General features: G+C 52.2%; 1 protein-coding gene across 3 annotated transcripts in view; it reads right to left on the reverse strand.

Annotated features, from left to right (window-relative positions):
- Positions 1-16,736, reverse strand: part of dtn (transmembrane protein 132C dtn) — a 127,599-nt gene that overhangs the window by 16,994 nt on the left and 93,869 nt on the right. For all 3 annotated transcript variants that reach the window (XM_025306725.1, XM_019840662.2, XM_019840661.2), the window contains exons 4-5: positions 5,344-5,487; positions 889-1,165 (exon numbers count right to left, since the gene is read on the reverse strand). In XM_025306725.1, the coding sequence (XP_025162510.1) occupies positions 889-1,165; positions 5,344-5,487 (421 nt within the window). The remainder of the gene's footprint in view (positions 1-888; positions 1,166-5,343; positions 5,488-16,736) is intronic.

Raw genomic sequence — 16,736 nt, forward strand, 5'->3', positions numbered from 1 at the left:
TGCACGCCTGGTAGCGCTGGCATTCCCGCGTTGCTTCTCGTGCGGACCCAGCGAATGCGCGGGCGGAATGAGGCGTGTAAAGCTGAGGCGCGGAATTGTCCGAATTATCGACTCGGTGGTAGCACATCTTTTTTTTCTCCCTTTCCCTTTAATCGAGATTTGGCAGGATTTTGCGGGAATTAGGAAAAGGTTTATCGCAAGCGAGCAACCCGAGAATTGCCGGCCACGGAGACGTCGCTGCACTTTGCAGACGCGCGCGTGCACGAGAGAGAGAGAGAGAGAGAGAGAGAGAGCCGAATGCGGCTTCGTCAAATCACTCTTTAAACAGTCCATAACGGCACGATCGCGACACGCAAGCACGAGGCATGTAAATTAGATCTGATGGTTCCGCGCTATCTAAGCGAGGATGACACGCTCGCAATTTCCAGTAACACGACACAGCAGGTGCGCGCACGGTCGCTGCACAGCTCTACGTGCGAAAGCTCCTCGTACTTTGTCGAGTTGATCATTCAGCGAGGCATTCGTCCGCTGAATGATCTCTGAATGTCGACAGATTAATGAAAAGAGTCTAATTTCGGCTTGCGAGACGCGCAGCATAAAGTAGGGCGATTGAAATAGCCGGTACGACTGAGAAGATCAAATTATAAGCTCTCTTTCACTTTTTCTTTTCTTTGCTTTCTTTGTACATGAAAACATTCTCTCGGAGAACGTAATTCTCGATCTCAGATCTTTCTAAAATACCTTGAATTGCTGTGGAATCTTTAATTAACGGGGGAAAATGAGAGAAAAGCGAAAGCTGACGAGAGGTGATTTCTCGCGATATATTTTTACTTCGCTGTGTGTTTTATTGATGATTAGTGTTTGATCGATAAGAGAATCGTACGTCACCTTCGAGATCGGCAGCACCGCCTGTATGTCGTCCTTCTGAATCTCCAGCCGCACCTGCACCTTCTTCTTTTCAACGCGATGATGATGATGGTGTTGCAATTGCCGTTGCTGCATTCGCTGCGACTGATCGATGTCCGTCAACTGCGAGCCGTTCTCCTCTTCGCCCTCGAGAGTATAACGCACCGTCCACACGATCCTGCCGCTGTCTCTGTCGTAACTCTCGCCTATACCCTCCTCGCTGGCCTCCAGCAGCATCGTCATTATCTCCTCGGCGGACCTGAGGACCGAAATGGGCATCCGGACTGTAGAGACTCATTCGACCCTCGAAATTTGATCGATCATTCCTGAAGTCCCGAATCCCGAAATTATCGACGGGATTCCCGACGAGAATTCCGGGTCGTCAAAGAGAATCCAATGATCGCGCTGTGATTGATGATCGCGTGACTGAAAATCATGTCGCTGACGATCCATGAATAACGCGAGCAACGAAGGAGGGAGGCGCCGCGTAGACGGAGACGTAATTGTTCGTAATTCCGCGAACAATTCGCGGCGGCTCTGTATTACCGACGAAGGGATTCGTTCGCTCCTCTCGTGAGCTCGTGAGCAAATGTTCGCTCGTTCGCTCGAGCGGCGTAAATACGCATTTAACGACCGATGCTATTTCGAAAGGGAGTTCGTGAGAACGAGCGCGGGAATTAAAAGGAACGAAAACTCGCCTGTTAGCCGGCTGTTAAACGGCCAAACGGGAAAATTGTACGTCGTCGTAAGAAACCGACCGAGAAGGCCCCTCGCTTTTCACCCTCTTGCACCCCTTGATGAGCGGGACTCTGTGTTCTTCCCTCGATGCGCGCCCAAAAGGTTCTCCGAAGCATCCGCTGCCCCGTTTCTCTCTCGCTACACGCGATCTCGACGACACGTTCATATTTTACGACGGGAGAGCGAGAGAGAGAGAGAGAGAGAGAGAGAGAGCGTAGCAGCGTCGGATGCAGAATCACCGTGGAATTTTCACGAGCAATTTTCACGAGGAAATATGAGTTAAACTGTAATTAAATATTCATCCTCATGTAAATACAATTAGGCTCGCTGAGAGATCCGTAAATTCGTTGTACTCAATTACGCGTTGAGAGGCAACAACAAATCCTCCCCACGGGGCAACGTTAAATGGAACGCGCGCGCTCGCGCCCGCGTTGATTTCTTTTTCTATACCTTATTTTCTGCGTTGTCGAACGAAGCCGCGCGCGTAGCGTAAAATGCGCCGCCACACGCTCGCCCAGGAGACTCACTCCCGCGGTCGTTTTCATTCCGAAATTAAACTCTAAATTTGTCACATATATCGACCGCGGACATCCGTCCGGATGATCAGACTAAATCAGAGATTGTCGCTCTTCCTTTGTGATGCTCCAAATCTATTTTCTCTTTTTTTCTAAGGCCTTCCAACGCGAAGGCCAGAATTCGAGATTTATATCGCATCGGAGGCGCTCAATGAAGAGAGACAAATGTGCGCAACGCGCGTTTTTCACTGCATTTCTCTAACGAAGCGGACAATTCGGGGGAGGGGGGGGAGGGGAAGACATTGACACGGTCGAAAGAACGTTCACCCGCTGCATGCACGCACGCACGCACACGTCGAGCCGTGGATTTGCCAAGTTTTTTGTCAAACAGCCCTCGACACGGGTGAGGAGGCAAGCAGACGTGCGTTTAAATCGCCTCACGAGCAGGAGAGACAGGCGCCAAGTGAAGCCCGAGATTGCGGACGTCGCGTCGTCCCCGCAGACGGATACTTTGATTTCAGTCTCAATATCTGGCGAGGATGGCTTTTTCCAGGCTTTCCCGCCGCCCCCCCCCTCCCAGCCCATACATAATCCCCGACGCGACTCCTTCGTGAAGTATTCTTAATAAGCGCAACTTTCGCAGCGTCACTCGCTCATTACGATCTTATCGGAGATCGAGGAGCAGCCGCGACGTTATTTCAAAGTAATTATTCCGCAGCCTCGAGCTACCTGAGGAGAGGAGAGGAGAGGAGAGGAAAGGAGAGGAGAGGAGAGGTGAGGTGAACGGGCACACATCGCGGTCTGATCTCGATGCGAGAGCCGTCGCGCGCGCTCGCTAGTACGGGCGAGAGCGCCGCGCAGAATCTCGATAAGGCGGAACCCCGCGACTTACCCCCCTTATCGGCGGCCGCCGATCTACGTTGCGTGCCGGCGACGTTACCCTGCCGGCAGCGCGCTCGCGCGATCGATGATCCGAGACCGGGGGCGGCAAATCGTCGATTTCGCGGAAGCGCCCGCGGGGCCGCGGCCGCGACGACGAGACGCCGCTCTCGGCGAGTGCTTCCAAAGTGCACGCCGAATCAAAGCGGACCATCTCGCGGCGGGTTCACCGCGATAACGAGGCGATCCCGCCCCTTCTCTCCTCCGTCGTCGCTTCTTCAACGACCTCAGCATATACGCGGGCGATATCGGGCTGTTCTACGTCAAAAGCAGACGATCTCCTCGAGCTGTCTTTATCGGCAACGGCGACGGTATATAAGGCGACGGCTGGACGCATGTCGCGAAGTGCACACAGTTCTATTGAGAGTGTCGGCTGGCTTAATCATGCGTTGCAGCGCGTTCGTCTTGCTCGTGGGCGGCCTCGTGTCGCTCGCGAGCAGGTACGCTGAGGCGGAGGACCTCGAGCTAATGGAGAGAGAGGTTTTCGAAATAACCGAGGCGAGCTTAGTCGATCACGAGGTTAACGAGAAGAAGGCAGACAGTTCGGGGTCCTCCAGTGAGGAGAGCAAAGCCACGGGGAAACGTCCGAAGAGAGAATCCTACTTGGAGGACAAGTGGAAGCTTCTGGAAGAGTTGGAGCAGGAGAAAGCGGAGGAGACGGAGCTGCAGCGCGTGGCACGCGCCAAGGGCTCGAAGAAGAAGGGAAAGGACAAAGACGACGACGATGATGACGATGACAGCAGCAGCAGCAGCAGCAGCAGCTCTTCTAGTGACGACGACGACGACGACGACGACGACGACGACGACAAGAATAAAAAGGGCAAGAAACGTGCAAAGTCGAAGAAGAAGAATGACGACGACGATGACGACGACGATGACGACGATGACGATAATCACAAGAAGAGCAAAAAGCGAGGTATAAAATCGAAGAAGAAAGACGACGACGATGACGACGATGACGAGTGTGATGACGACGACGACGATGATTCGTCTTCGTCTTCTTCTTCGTCGTCGTCTTCGGAAGAAGATAACAAAGGTCGGAAGAGGAGATATGTGAAAGATCGACGTGACCTCTCGAAGAGTGACTCAGCGAGCGCCTCCAAAGAGCGAGTCAATCCGAAAGAACATTTGCGACTTATCAGAGAGGCGGACTTATCAGATACGTCGGAAAGCGACGCGTCTAAACAGAAGGGCAGCAAAACGCATCGGTCCGTCAGAACAATCAATGTTCCCTCGTTGGGGAGCAAATCGTCGTCTGAAGAGACGAAGCAGCTGCGGGATCGATTAATCAGAGCGGCCGGAGACACATCGGAAAGCGGCTCGAGTGAGAAGCAAAACAATCCGAAGAGGAAACGACTCGTCAGGGGGGTCAAGGTCAGCTCGGAAAGTAGATCGTCATCCGACGAGACGGACAAGCCGAAGATCTCGCGACTGATCCGCGCGCTCGAGGATACATCCGAGAGCAAATCGTCCGAAGAGAACAAAAAGAACAAACTGAAGACCCGAGCGGTCGAGGACACTCAGACGAGTGAATCATCGTCCGCGGAACGGGACGGCAAGCGGCCGGCGAAGCGGCCTAGCCGGGTGAACGCAAATACTTTGGAAACTAAATTGTTCGCCGAGCAGAAGTCCAAGAACCGACCGGATCGCGCGATCCAAGAAGATGACGCCGGTGACCACGCCGAGACCGCACGGAGGGCCGCACGAGTGACCCGGTCGAAGAAAGACAAGAAGCAGAAGAAGAAGAAGAAGAGCACGAAGAAGAAGAAGAGGCATTGCACACCCAAGGCGACTACCGCCCAACCCGAAGAAACAACCTTGGGCCAGCCGACGGATTATCTTCCGGTTTGATAGCATTGATCTTCATACTGTACTGTACACACATATACGTTAGAAAATCTTGAATATAATAAACGAAGAGCCTTGGTGCAATAAAGCTGGTGTAACCTGAAATTTTATTACTCGCTGCGTTCGCAGCCGCAGCCGAATCCTTGCACGTCTCAGCTAAACGAGAAAAGAAAGAAAGACCTTGTTAACTGAGCCTCGTAGAGAAGCGAGCGGAAAGGTACGGTGGTTTTTTAGGCAATTTCCAGGTGATTCGCAGAGTGTCGATTCTCCTCTCGGCGAACATCTCGGCGAGATTCGCCATCCGGGACTCGTCGTCGGGGCAAGTGCGCCGTTTCAGCGAGGGCAAAAGTGTGCGTGGTGTTCCGGGCTGTTCCGAAAAAGTATGCGAGCTACTTACGTGCTCGGTACACGCGACGCGTTCTCCTTGCGCCGCACCGTGAACGTCGCCGCCGTGTTCTTGGCGTTCACGTCGTTATCGACGATCCAGTCCGGGCTGCTGGACGAGGCCTCCAGGATCTTCACGCCCGGTCTCACCTTCACCCTGAAACACACGGCGAGATGTGCGATGAGTCGAGGGCGACGCGTCAGCATCGATCGCCGAGAGTGAATTTTGGCCAACAGGAGCCGCGGCTCCTGATGTTTCGTGACGGACGATAATCTCCCGCGCGAGGATAATCGCTGGTCGAAATTCACCCTCGGCGGGATTGAATGTATTATAGTAGCATGCGAGAATGCTTAATAATGTTTTCTTTGGTCGCCATTTCTTGCATGTCGGCGTTCTTGCATGATCGTTCGATGAGAAATAAATTCGGGACGTCCTTCCGCGGAAGGATAAAACCCCGTCGCCTCGCAGCGCGATCTCGCGAAGTCGCCGAATCTTTGCCGAGTCTTGCGTCGCTCTTGTGTGATCGATAACAATAGGAGACAAGTCGGAAATGTCCGAGAATCTTATTGAGAGTCCGTTTAACTTGGCCGCTTTTGTCGTGAATTTTACGCGCCCTTTTCATCAATTTTATGGTGGTAGTTGCAAGTTGAGCGCCGTATAATATTACAGACAGAGTCCTTTCAGCGTCTCTCCTCGCTTCGGAAGTTACTAGAAAGAGTATTTAAAATATCGGCAAACTTGCCCGTCGCGCGGCATCCTCGTTTATCATTGGCCCAACTTTGAGATTAATTATTAAAACTTATTTTTGACGACGTGGCTAATGTATACAGCGCCGGCCGTGCCCATTAATTTCGGCCAGGACGGAGATTGCTCGGGACGATTTGTTAACGACAGGTTAACACAGGTTACACCGGTTCATGAAAATTGATCTTAATTGTATTCGATGTCGCGATACGATTCGCGCGAAATGGAAACGCTATTAGAGTCGACGCGAAACATTCGATAGTATTATTAACGACATAGATATCTGTTCCTCATACCGATCTCGTTGAATAATCATTTCGGCATGTAAATATCGGCGTTAGATTTTGACAAGCCGCTGATAACGCGCTCCGATCGATGCCTTGTTATTGTTTGTGCAAAGCACTCATCAAAATCGAATTGGAGACGAGCGAGAAGAGTTCACGTCTCGCCTCGCAGCTGACTCGGAGAAATTTTCAGCCGCACGACCATCTCTCGTGATCTTCCACGATCTCTCTCCGAGGTCACTTCGCGGTCCTGATGCGTACGCGGGTGTGAAAATTATTCTTTTATTTATTCATAGACCGATAACCCGTTTGACGAGACAAAAGGTACAAAATAAAAGAAAGAAAAAGGGAAGAAGGAAGAATCGAGAAAGAAGGGGAGAAAATCTGCGATAAATTTACTGCGATTAAAGCACACCTGAGCTAAACATACCAAAGCGAAACTGAACGCTACGACGCCAAGATTACTCCGGAAGTGAACACTGCATTTAAAATCCGCGATAAATTGAATAATTAGACCGAACCTTCCAAAGTTTCCGATCGCGTGTATTCAAAACCGTCCGGCGCTCGGAAGTTCCGCATGCGCGCGCGCGCGCCTCGAGGGTGATAGATTATAAAATATAGCCGGCGAAGGCGCCAAAGGCGACAAAATAACAAAAAGAAGTCGCGCCCAGGATAATATACAAGTCACGTATAAAGTTTCAGCGGTGTTTCTTCCGGGCGAAGACTTACGCGAGGAACGCCGCTGCGACGCGGCACTTCCATTACTCGTATCACGTCGTATCGATCGAGCACCTCTTTCCGCGCTCTTTCTTTTCACGTGCGTTTTATTATTAGCCGCCGTTCTCTCGTCATTAAAAATGTACAAACGTACAGTCCTTCGGCTGCGAGACCCATTGCCCTCGTCGAGCTCTAACGACATCGTCGAGAGCACACTTGCCGCGCCTTCCCCGACCTCCCCCCGCCCCGCGGATTCGCAACAAACTATCCGCCTTCCTGCGAATGTAAGCGGATAACTAATACTTACACAATTTCGCGAACAAACGAAGAAGCGCGTCTAATAATAACCCTCCACCCCCCTCTCCTCTCTCTCTCTCTCTCTCTCTCTCTCTGTCTCTTCCTCTTTTTCATAAATAACAATATCCTCTTTCGCCCCAAGTATCTCGCCGGTTCACAACAAATAAACTTCGTGAATGCGCGGAGGCGATGAAGAGGAGGAGAAGGAGGAGGAAACCGGAAGAGGAAAATAAAAGGCTAACAACGGCACAGCTCATTCCGTTCCGTCCGGCGAAAAGTGGAACGATCGAGCCGGCTGATTCGTAGTGATCGTTAAACATCCCCCTCGACGGTCGACGCGGACCACTCTACGTGCTGCTATTAGTTACCGGTATCGACGATAAAAGTAACAATAACAACAACAAGAGAACGCCGATTCCTCATCGATCCTGCGTTCAAGCTTCCATTTACTCCGATGCCGTTATCAGCCAGCGCGATATCAGCGCGATGCTGCTCACCGACGGGGCTCGACCGATAATGTCCATCGGATGTTGCAAGTGTAGACTCGCAATAGCGCGCTCGAGTTGCCGCTCGTCAACTTCGCCCCGTCTCCCGCCGCGTCCAATTAACCCCCGCGCGGTCCCGGCGTGGCGGTTGTCTTTAGTCGAGGGTGGCAATCGGGTTGTCTTTAGTCGAGGGTGGCAATCGGATTGCCTTTCGATCGGACGGACGCGTCTCGTCGATCGAGGACTACTATTCCTCCGCGTCCATTGTACCGCTTTGAGCACCAGTCCTTGGTTGTCACCGCAATAACAGCGCGTGGCGATGGTGTTGCCCGTCGCGTTGCAATTACGAGTACTTGCGCCGCTCAATAATGCAGCGAACTCTCGTCGCGAATTCGCACTTTGCGCTTTATCGCACTTCCGGCGAGAATCCGCGAATGGTCGGATTTCGCGGACGCGACGGCGGATACTGCTTCTCGGAGGGAGGCGCCGCGTCGAGGACTCACCCCCGGACGCACGCCAAGTCAATAATTCGTTGCGGCAACGAGGGAAGAGTCGATCGATATGTAATATTAAAGGGATTTAAGTGTCCACTTTTTTCCGTTTCGCAGGCAAAACAGGGAGGAAGAGAGAGAGAGAAAGAGAGAGAGAGAGAGAGAGAGAGAGAAAGCGCGAAGGAGAACTTCCTACGAGTTCCCGAGCGTGGAAAATGGATGAATCTCGAGTTAATCTTAAGCGCCTTTGCTTCGATAGAATTTTAATCCGCAGCTCGACTAACTAGCCGGGCTACATAATAGACGAGCGCTCTCGTTGGCCGATAAAAAGAAGAAGGAATCATTTCCGGGTCGTTGTGCGGTGCAGAGCGCGGGTTAAAAGTCGCACTCGGCAGAGTCGGCGGGTGAGGGCGGGGAGGGGAGGGGAGGGGAGGGGGGGGATCGTCAGACAGTAACGTGACAAATGCGGCTGCGTAACTCTCTTCGATCCCCAGGAGTCCCGAGTAACGCGCGCGGAAAATTTCGCGGCGCGGAATCACGACGGACGGACGAATTGGCGCGAGCGCGTATCCAGACGGAAAATTCGCGACGGCGTCGTTTGTCTTCGTCGGTAGTAGCGCCGGTAACGTCGGACGGGAATGAGGCCATATCTCTCGCGAGCGCGAAGGACGTTTTCCTCATCATCGCGGAAACGTCGGAGTCGCTCGCTCGCTCGTTCGCTCGCTCGCTCGTTCGCTCGCTCGCTCGTTCCTTCGTTCGTTCGTTCACTCGTTTGTTCATTCGTTCGCTCGTTCGTTCGCGCGCGCGAAAAGAACCACTCACGCTCCAGTTACGTGACCGGGTCACGGGGTCGACCTGAAGAAACACGCGTCTGTCCGACGCCGCCGCGACGCATCGCAATTATCCGCCGGCGCCGGCGTCGGCGGTGGCGAGTCGTTGCGTACGTCGTCGTTGCGATGATACGACGATATGAGCCTTCGATAATCCCACTCGCAAGTGCACGCGACCAAGCAAAGAAGGAGAGAGAAAGAGAGGTTTCGGATTATCGAAGACGTCTCCGAGAGATGCATCTCCGAGGAAAGAGAATGTGACAAAAATTGTTAACGCGTCGATTGCCAAGAGGAGTGCCATCGTCAGTGATGGCGTCGTTTACAATATTGCCGTGTCTCTTATTGATTTGACAATCATTATAAAATGATATTGTAACAGTTATTGATACAGTAATAATTGTATAATATACATAATTATACAAATAAATATAAAAGAGTGAAAAGGATGAGTCAAACGTAGTCTATGGCACATTAAACACAACAAATTAAAACATCGGCCAATAATAGAGGAGCCAATTAAACGAACCAACGGATGTATACGCATCGCGATTGGCACTCGTCCGTCGCGTGTTTGGTGACTCAAGTTCCAGTTGAGCACTGGAGATAATCGGACGGAAAGCACTTGACAGCCGATGTCTTAAACCATGCACCGCGAAAATATCTCGAGTTGCGTCGACCCGCCGTTACTTCGCGGCGCAAAGGTACCGGCGTATCTTTTGTTGAAACTGACCGTCGAATGCGACTTTTAAATCCTCTCCTCCTCTCTCCTTCTCTCTTGCCCTCTATATGCATCCCAATAGTTGGTCGTTGAAAAACGCCTTCCACACCGCGTTGTTCCAAAACGGACTCGACGCCGGAAAGTCGCACGCTACTATCGCGAGCGTGAACGATATAACTTATTTAAAGCTCGCGCCTCTCCGCGTCATCGCTCCGGCTCGGCGTATCTCCTCGAGAGAGAGAGAGAGAGAGAGAGAGAGAGAGAGAGAGAGAGAGCTTCTTTCTCTTCCTCCGAGGTCGTTCTTAATTCAAAGCTGAAACGAGAATTTTCAAGAGTGCGCGGGAGCGCGAAGGAACGTCGCCGTCGGTTAAGCGGATCTCGCGAGCGCGAGGATGGAAAAGTGCAGCGAGTGGCTAATACGAAACTTCGGGGGATTGTGCCGTATAGTTGCCGACGAGCGGCACCGGATATTGCCTCTTCAAGTTCCCGGGGCGCACACTTGCCGAAGTCGAAGCCTCCTCCTGCTTCTCGCGGTCGCGGCTAATTCGTATTTAAAAGAGGCCACCGCTGTGCCCCATGATAACTCAATTTGTCCCTCCCCGTCCAGAGGGGGTGAGAAACGAGGCCGTCGCCGGCGCGGCGTCGTCGTCATTTCTCTTATCGAGCCGCCGTAAACGTACGTATCCGCCCTCCCGCCCTCCCCCCTCGCAATAACGCGCGTCTCCCGGATCAAATCGGAGCCAGAGCGCACTCAAAGCGCGGAAACGTACGTTGCATTTTCAGCGACGTTCCTCGAGCCGGGCTATAAAATATTCCCGCGGCACGTCGCTCTCTCTCTCTCTCTAAAGCGAAGTCTGATTTGTTGCGTGCGCTTGCCAGCCGCGCGAATATCCCCGTCGAGACGCGAACGTCACGTCGGCTGGAAGCAATTGCGGTCAAGTGAGAGAAATCCCCGCCGCCGCCGCCGCCGCCGCCGCCATCACGCGACGCGACAAATGTTCATCGATTAATAACGGAGAAACGTCAGATCTCTCTCGAAGCGTCGAACCGCTCGAGGGGCTAGCGATGGCGATGGCGATGGCGATGGGACTAATTTGGCCGCGGAAATCAATTCGCGTATCGTGCAGCAGAGGCCCGTCCAGCGATTTGTCGGCCGCTCCGAAATTCCTCGATTCCACGTTAATCCTGTAAGTTCCGTCCAACTTGAAGGATCGACCGGATATAACGCTTTATATACCGTAATAGCCGCTGCCTTTGCTTATTCTCGCGCTTATCCTTAACGCTGCGGACGCTCGTTTATTAACGTTTTCTCCGTGCAGGGGTCTGAAGAAGCATTTATTCTTGCGGAACAAGTTGCTGAGGACCGCACGCGTCGATTGTTTTGGCAGGCTCGCGTCTTCTTAGCAGCCGGGGGAACTTTATACGCGCGACGTGTGTATTAAACGCGTCCGGTGGCACGCGGACGAAATTTCAGATTATCTCGTCGTGGGAACCGGCGAATTTAGGATTTTCGCTCATGTCTCGTCTGCAAAATTCCACCGGCGTCAAATGTTATAACATACGGCGGTTTGCGCTCGCGGGCGCATACCGAGACACATTCCGCGATGGGAAGAGACAGAGAGAGAGAGAGAGAGAGAGAGAGAGAGAGAGAGAGAGAGAGAGAGAGAGAGAGAGAGAGAGAGAGGCGGTATATACAACGCGTGTTAACTTTGTTCTCCGCAATCGTACTAAACGGCAGATGCGCGTTTCGTATATCCGAGGAAGAAACCCGTTCGCTCTCAGGCTCGCGTCGGGCGTGCAATTTAAGCGTTTAACAAAAACAAGCGCAATTACCGTCTCCGCGCACGCGGCAGTTCGCTCTCACTTCCGACGATTAATTTACATATCTCCGCTCTTAATTGTTTCGACGGATCCGAATCTTAATTAAATTAAACCGCGTCGGAAGTAAATTAAGCTGCGGGAAAACGATGGCGACAAGAAAAAAAAAAAGACAAGTAGAAAAAGAGACTCGTAGGATGAACGCGAAACATCGGTTTGGTCCTGCTTGCGTAACACCGCGAATCGCTCGGCGAAGTGCTAAGTGAAAATTTACGTTGGCGAAAACAAACAGAATTCGATCCCGCGCGCGCTCTTTCTCTCTCTCTCTCTCTCTCTCTCTCTCTTTCTCTCTCTCTCCCTCTCTTTCTTTCTCTTTCTTCCTTGTACTCACTCGCACCTTCTCCGCTTCCGTCGACAAACGGTAAATCGGCCAAACATTTGTCCATCTCCGGCTGCTTAGAACTAAAAATCTCTCGGCGAGTTTTCCGGTCGGGGAGAGAAAGACGGATTTCCGCGTTGACGAGCTTGAAGGGACTCTATCGACAAGAAGAAGCCGCGGTAATTCCGCGAATATCGCTCAACCAAGTTGAAATCGCCTGATGGAATCGTTTGTCGCTCACGTAGACAATTCCTTGGGAATCTAATTGGGATTCAGACTGATTTCCCGAAGAAAAGAGGAACTTTGCTCGGGGAAATCGACGCGAGCTCGCGGGTTAAAAGCATAACGCTGCGACTCGATTTTCCTCAGTCTTGCCACTTTCTATTTTACGTTAGAATCGATCATGAGAACATGCGAAACACTCGCGCATTTTACAGGTATCGGCATTCAGACCGCGTGAATACTCAAAGTGTTTCACGTACTTCTCTCTCTCTCTCTCTCTCTCTCTCTCTCTCTCTCTCTCTCTCTCTCTCACCCTTCCATTCACCGAAATTAACAGTCGGCAGGATTCTCGCTCCATGGAAATACATCGGCTTCCTCGCGCCTAAAAAGCGCGACATTCCGTGATATTACTTCGACTGCAAAGGACTTCCGATCGGTGTCACGGCAACGGTGGGGCGCAATATACCCACGTGTTGCGAGTCGAAATCTCGCCGTTTCGGTGTCTCCCGGCGCTCCCGGCGAAATCCTGAGAAATTTTCTCCTCTCGCGAGCGCGACCACGGCCACTCCGGGACGGGGGTGGAATTAGCGGGACGGGCGACACGAAAGGGGTGGGCACTCGGCCGCCGTTAAACGGCGCTCGGAATGCCTGGGCGAGTGTCGGGCGAGCCAATTACAAGTTCGGATCGAGTTATTTCCGCGAGCCCATCTCGCATTTACATACAAATCGCCGATGCCGAAAGCGGCTCTATCGAGCGGATATATCTCTCTCGAATATGCGCCGCCGCTCCGCGTAGTTGACGAATGATCGATGTCGCTCGCCGCGGCTACCGTTTATTCAATGACCGCCGGTTCTCGAGAGCCCCCCTCCCCCCCACCCTCCCCGTCACTCTCTCTCTCTCTCTCTCTCGCTCTCCCCGATCGCGTTCGCGATCGACCCACATGGCACACACGAACGGCCGTGCGCGCGTGCGAATGAAGCTATTCGCGGGGCCGGCGGTAACATCGCGCGTACGCGCGCGTGTTTATGTACGCGAACACTCCGGGAGGAATTTTGAGAAACGTTCTCCCGCGGGGGAGGGAGATGGTTCTCTAATTACAAATTCCTGTCGCGCGGGCCGCCGATCGATGCGCGTTGTGTAGATAAATTCGTTAAGGCGCTGCGGGATATCGCTCCCGAATCGAAGAGCTGCTTTTCTCACGAAAGCAGCGCGACGAATTTCGCCCGACCAGATAGGGGAGGGAAGGGGGGCGGCGAATCTCCCCTTGGAATCCGCCCTCGTCGATGTGTCGTCGCGTCGACCTTTCACGCGCGCTCCAATCGCGAGGCGGCTTCTTAAATCGCGAATCGAGAGAGCGGAGCGCGAGGGGCGGCACGAAAAGCGCAAAGGGTCGCGGCGAATTCGCGAGCCTTCAAGAGCGAGGAAAGGAATTATTAAGCGTCCCGTCTCGTCAGACACTTGAAATTTTTCATCTAAAAACACCGAGCGCGGGTATCAGCGGCCGTCCGCGAAAGCGACGAGGACGGCGCTTTCTTTGTAACGCCGAGTGTCAGAATCTGCGGCCGAGGGAGAAAAAGAGCGCCAACGGTACCTGGGACACCTCTTGTACAACAGCTGCGCGATGGAATAACGCAGCGAGCGAAAAGCAGAAAGAGCGCGGGAGGGGGGGGGGAGAGGGAGAGCAGCGACCTTTGGTCGGCGAGTAGAGCGCGGCTTAACAGGCGGGCGCAGGAAATCTACAGTTTAACGCGGCTCGGCGAGAGACTTAGATTAAGGTTGCGAGACATAAAAAAGCGGCGTAAAGCCCCCGGACACGGACAAAGGGTACGATTAGCTCTCGGCAAGCTCTTTAACGCGCGGAGAAAATGTTCGCTCGCCTCGACTCGCCGGGAGGGGAGCGTCTCTCTCCTCGCCGGGAGGGGCGTTTCCGCGGAGTAATTCGCGCTTAAAGCGCTTAACCGACTCGGACGGCTGTGTGTGCTTCTCCGCGAATGACCGCATCACTTTCGCCGAATAAAATAACGCTGGCGAAGCAAAGAGGGCGACGCTGGAGAGCGGAGGGGGAGGAAGCCCCGGCGCGCGCTCTCGATATCGCGGTGGTCTGAAGATTTCATCGAGACGATCGTGTGTGTCGCTAACGCGAGACAATGTCGCGCGACGGAGCGTTCGCGTTCGCCGGTCAACTTCGCCGAACCTTCACAGTTGGTTTAACCAACTTATTCCGCCCGGTGTCGCGCTATCATCGCTGCGCGTAGACTCGAGAGAGAGGGTAGGAGGGTGAGAGAGGGAGCCGGCCGAGATTGCAAAAATAAATTGCCGAGTCGAGCGGCTGCAGGGGGAAACTTTCGCCGCTTTTCTCCGCGACGCGCGCCTTTGATGTTGCCGGCCGATCTCCATAAAGCGCGTTTGCGAATTACGCGGCGCGCTGCCCCCGTCCGACCCCGCCGATTTACACTCTAATATACCGCTGACGTTCCTATTGTGCGCGCACGTCAGTCTCGCGGCGACGGCGACGGCTACGGCGCGGATCGCGCAGCGCGAGGTCGACGTATAAAAAATAGCGGCGCCGGCCGGAAAAATCCTCGCGGGCTCGCGCGCATTTCGCAATTATCCGCGTATTGACGACGGAAGAATACGGTACAAACAACGCACGCTCGCTGCTCTCTCCCTCCTCTCTTATCTGAACTGCTGCGACTCAGTTTTTCAGCAGAAATGCCGGCGGCGGCGCGCTACATCTCGTTAATCCGCGTAAAATTCCCGAGCGCCAAGGCTAACCCCCCGAAGACGCGCGCGCAAACGCCAAGTGCGCGTTTTAAAATCGCTTTCTGGAAATTGTGGAGATAATCCGGATAACCCGCGACCTCTTCGGCGCAATGAGTCCGACTATCGATAGCCCGGCGCTCATATCGAGCGCGCGTTGTCGTCGCACGGCGTTTCGGCCGGTCGGATAAAAGATCGCTCGCACGCGCGCGCATTCCGCGATTCCGCAGATCCCGTGGCTTCGCAAACGTGCGCCTCCTCAGCGACTTGACAGCATTACTCTGTAAATACAATCATCGTCATCGTGCATCATCGATGAAAGCGGCTCGAACGCCCGCGACGGGGGACGCGCGCGAGAAAAATCGGCACGTGCGCGGAAAAACGGCCGAATGAAATTCCGCGTTCCGTTCTCGCGAAGTTGCGGGACCGTATCGTATGAAGACACGGCGCGTGTATCTTTGATCGCGATATCGTGACAGCACACTCGCGTGGAACGTTTCTGATATATCTGATTGAGATCAGCCCCAGGCTGTGTGATCTGCCGACGAAAAATGATGGATTCTACCGGGGAAAACGTACGCATGATTCGGGTCAGAAGTGAACGCGCTCGAAACGCGCGCGACTCGAAGCGGAAAACCCAAACACGTCCCATTCGATCTGTCCAATGTGTTTTCCTCGCTCTTTTTTTTTCATTTTCACTTTACGTTAGAGTCGGACAGAGCCGTGCGGAAACGTTCAGCGCGGTATCTGCACTTTTTAAATATTTATACTGGCAAAATGCACATACTCCAAGCGTGTCCCACTCCCACATGCGTTTATTTTTCACACGCGACGCATTCCGCACTGAATGTAACCGGAGCAGGAATAAGTTACCGGAATGAGAATGAGATTTCGAAATAACGCGAACTCGAGTGAAAATCGATGAAGGTTCTGACAAGTAAACCTCAGAGGGAAACGTCAGACGCCGATTTGTTTTCAATTTTTTATAGTTATTTTTTATGTCAAAATATGAAGAAATCTGTTATCATTTTTTGCTTAAATTAATTTTTTCAATTTTTTCGAAATTTTTCGAAATACACAGGCACAAGTACACCATTTTATAGATATTTAAAACTTTTCTTAAAAATATATATATCTGATTTGTTGAAACTTGCACGCACATTTCGCCGATTATGAATCAGAACCATTTTGTAAAATTCAAAATAGCGGATCTAATATGGCTGACGTCATTGTTGAAAAAGTGTTCAATTTTACGCTACATTCAACGTCGTTGGGTAACGACAGTTTACTCTTCTGCAAAATTTTTTTTCTTCTTTTTTTGTTCATTTTTCACCAGATTTTGACGTTACAATGAGCTTGTTGCTCATTGTTGGATAGTGAGCCGAAAGATTACCCAACGTCGAATGTAGCGTAAAACTACTGAACACTTTTTCAACAATGACGTCAGCCATATTAGATCCGCCATTTTGAATTTTACAAAATTCATGTTCTGACTCATAATCGGCGTCTGCAAGCATGTGTGTGCAAGTTTCGACAAATCAGATATATATATTTTTAAGAAATATTGTTTTAAATATGTATAAAATACGTATAGTGTACTTGTGCAAAACTTGAAAAATTTTGAAGAAATTGAGAAAATTAATTTAAGCTAAAAATGAT

Source organism: Harpegnathos saltator, unplaced genomic scaffold (assembly GCF_003227715.2).
Source record: "Harpegnathos saltator strain DR-91 unplaced genomic scaffold, Hsal_v8.6 scaffold8, whole genome shotgun sequence".
NCBI lineage: Eukaryota > Metazoa > Arthropoda > Insecta > Hymenoptera > Formicidae > Harpegnathos > Harpegnathos saltator.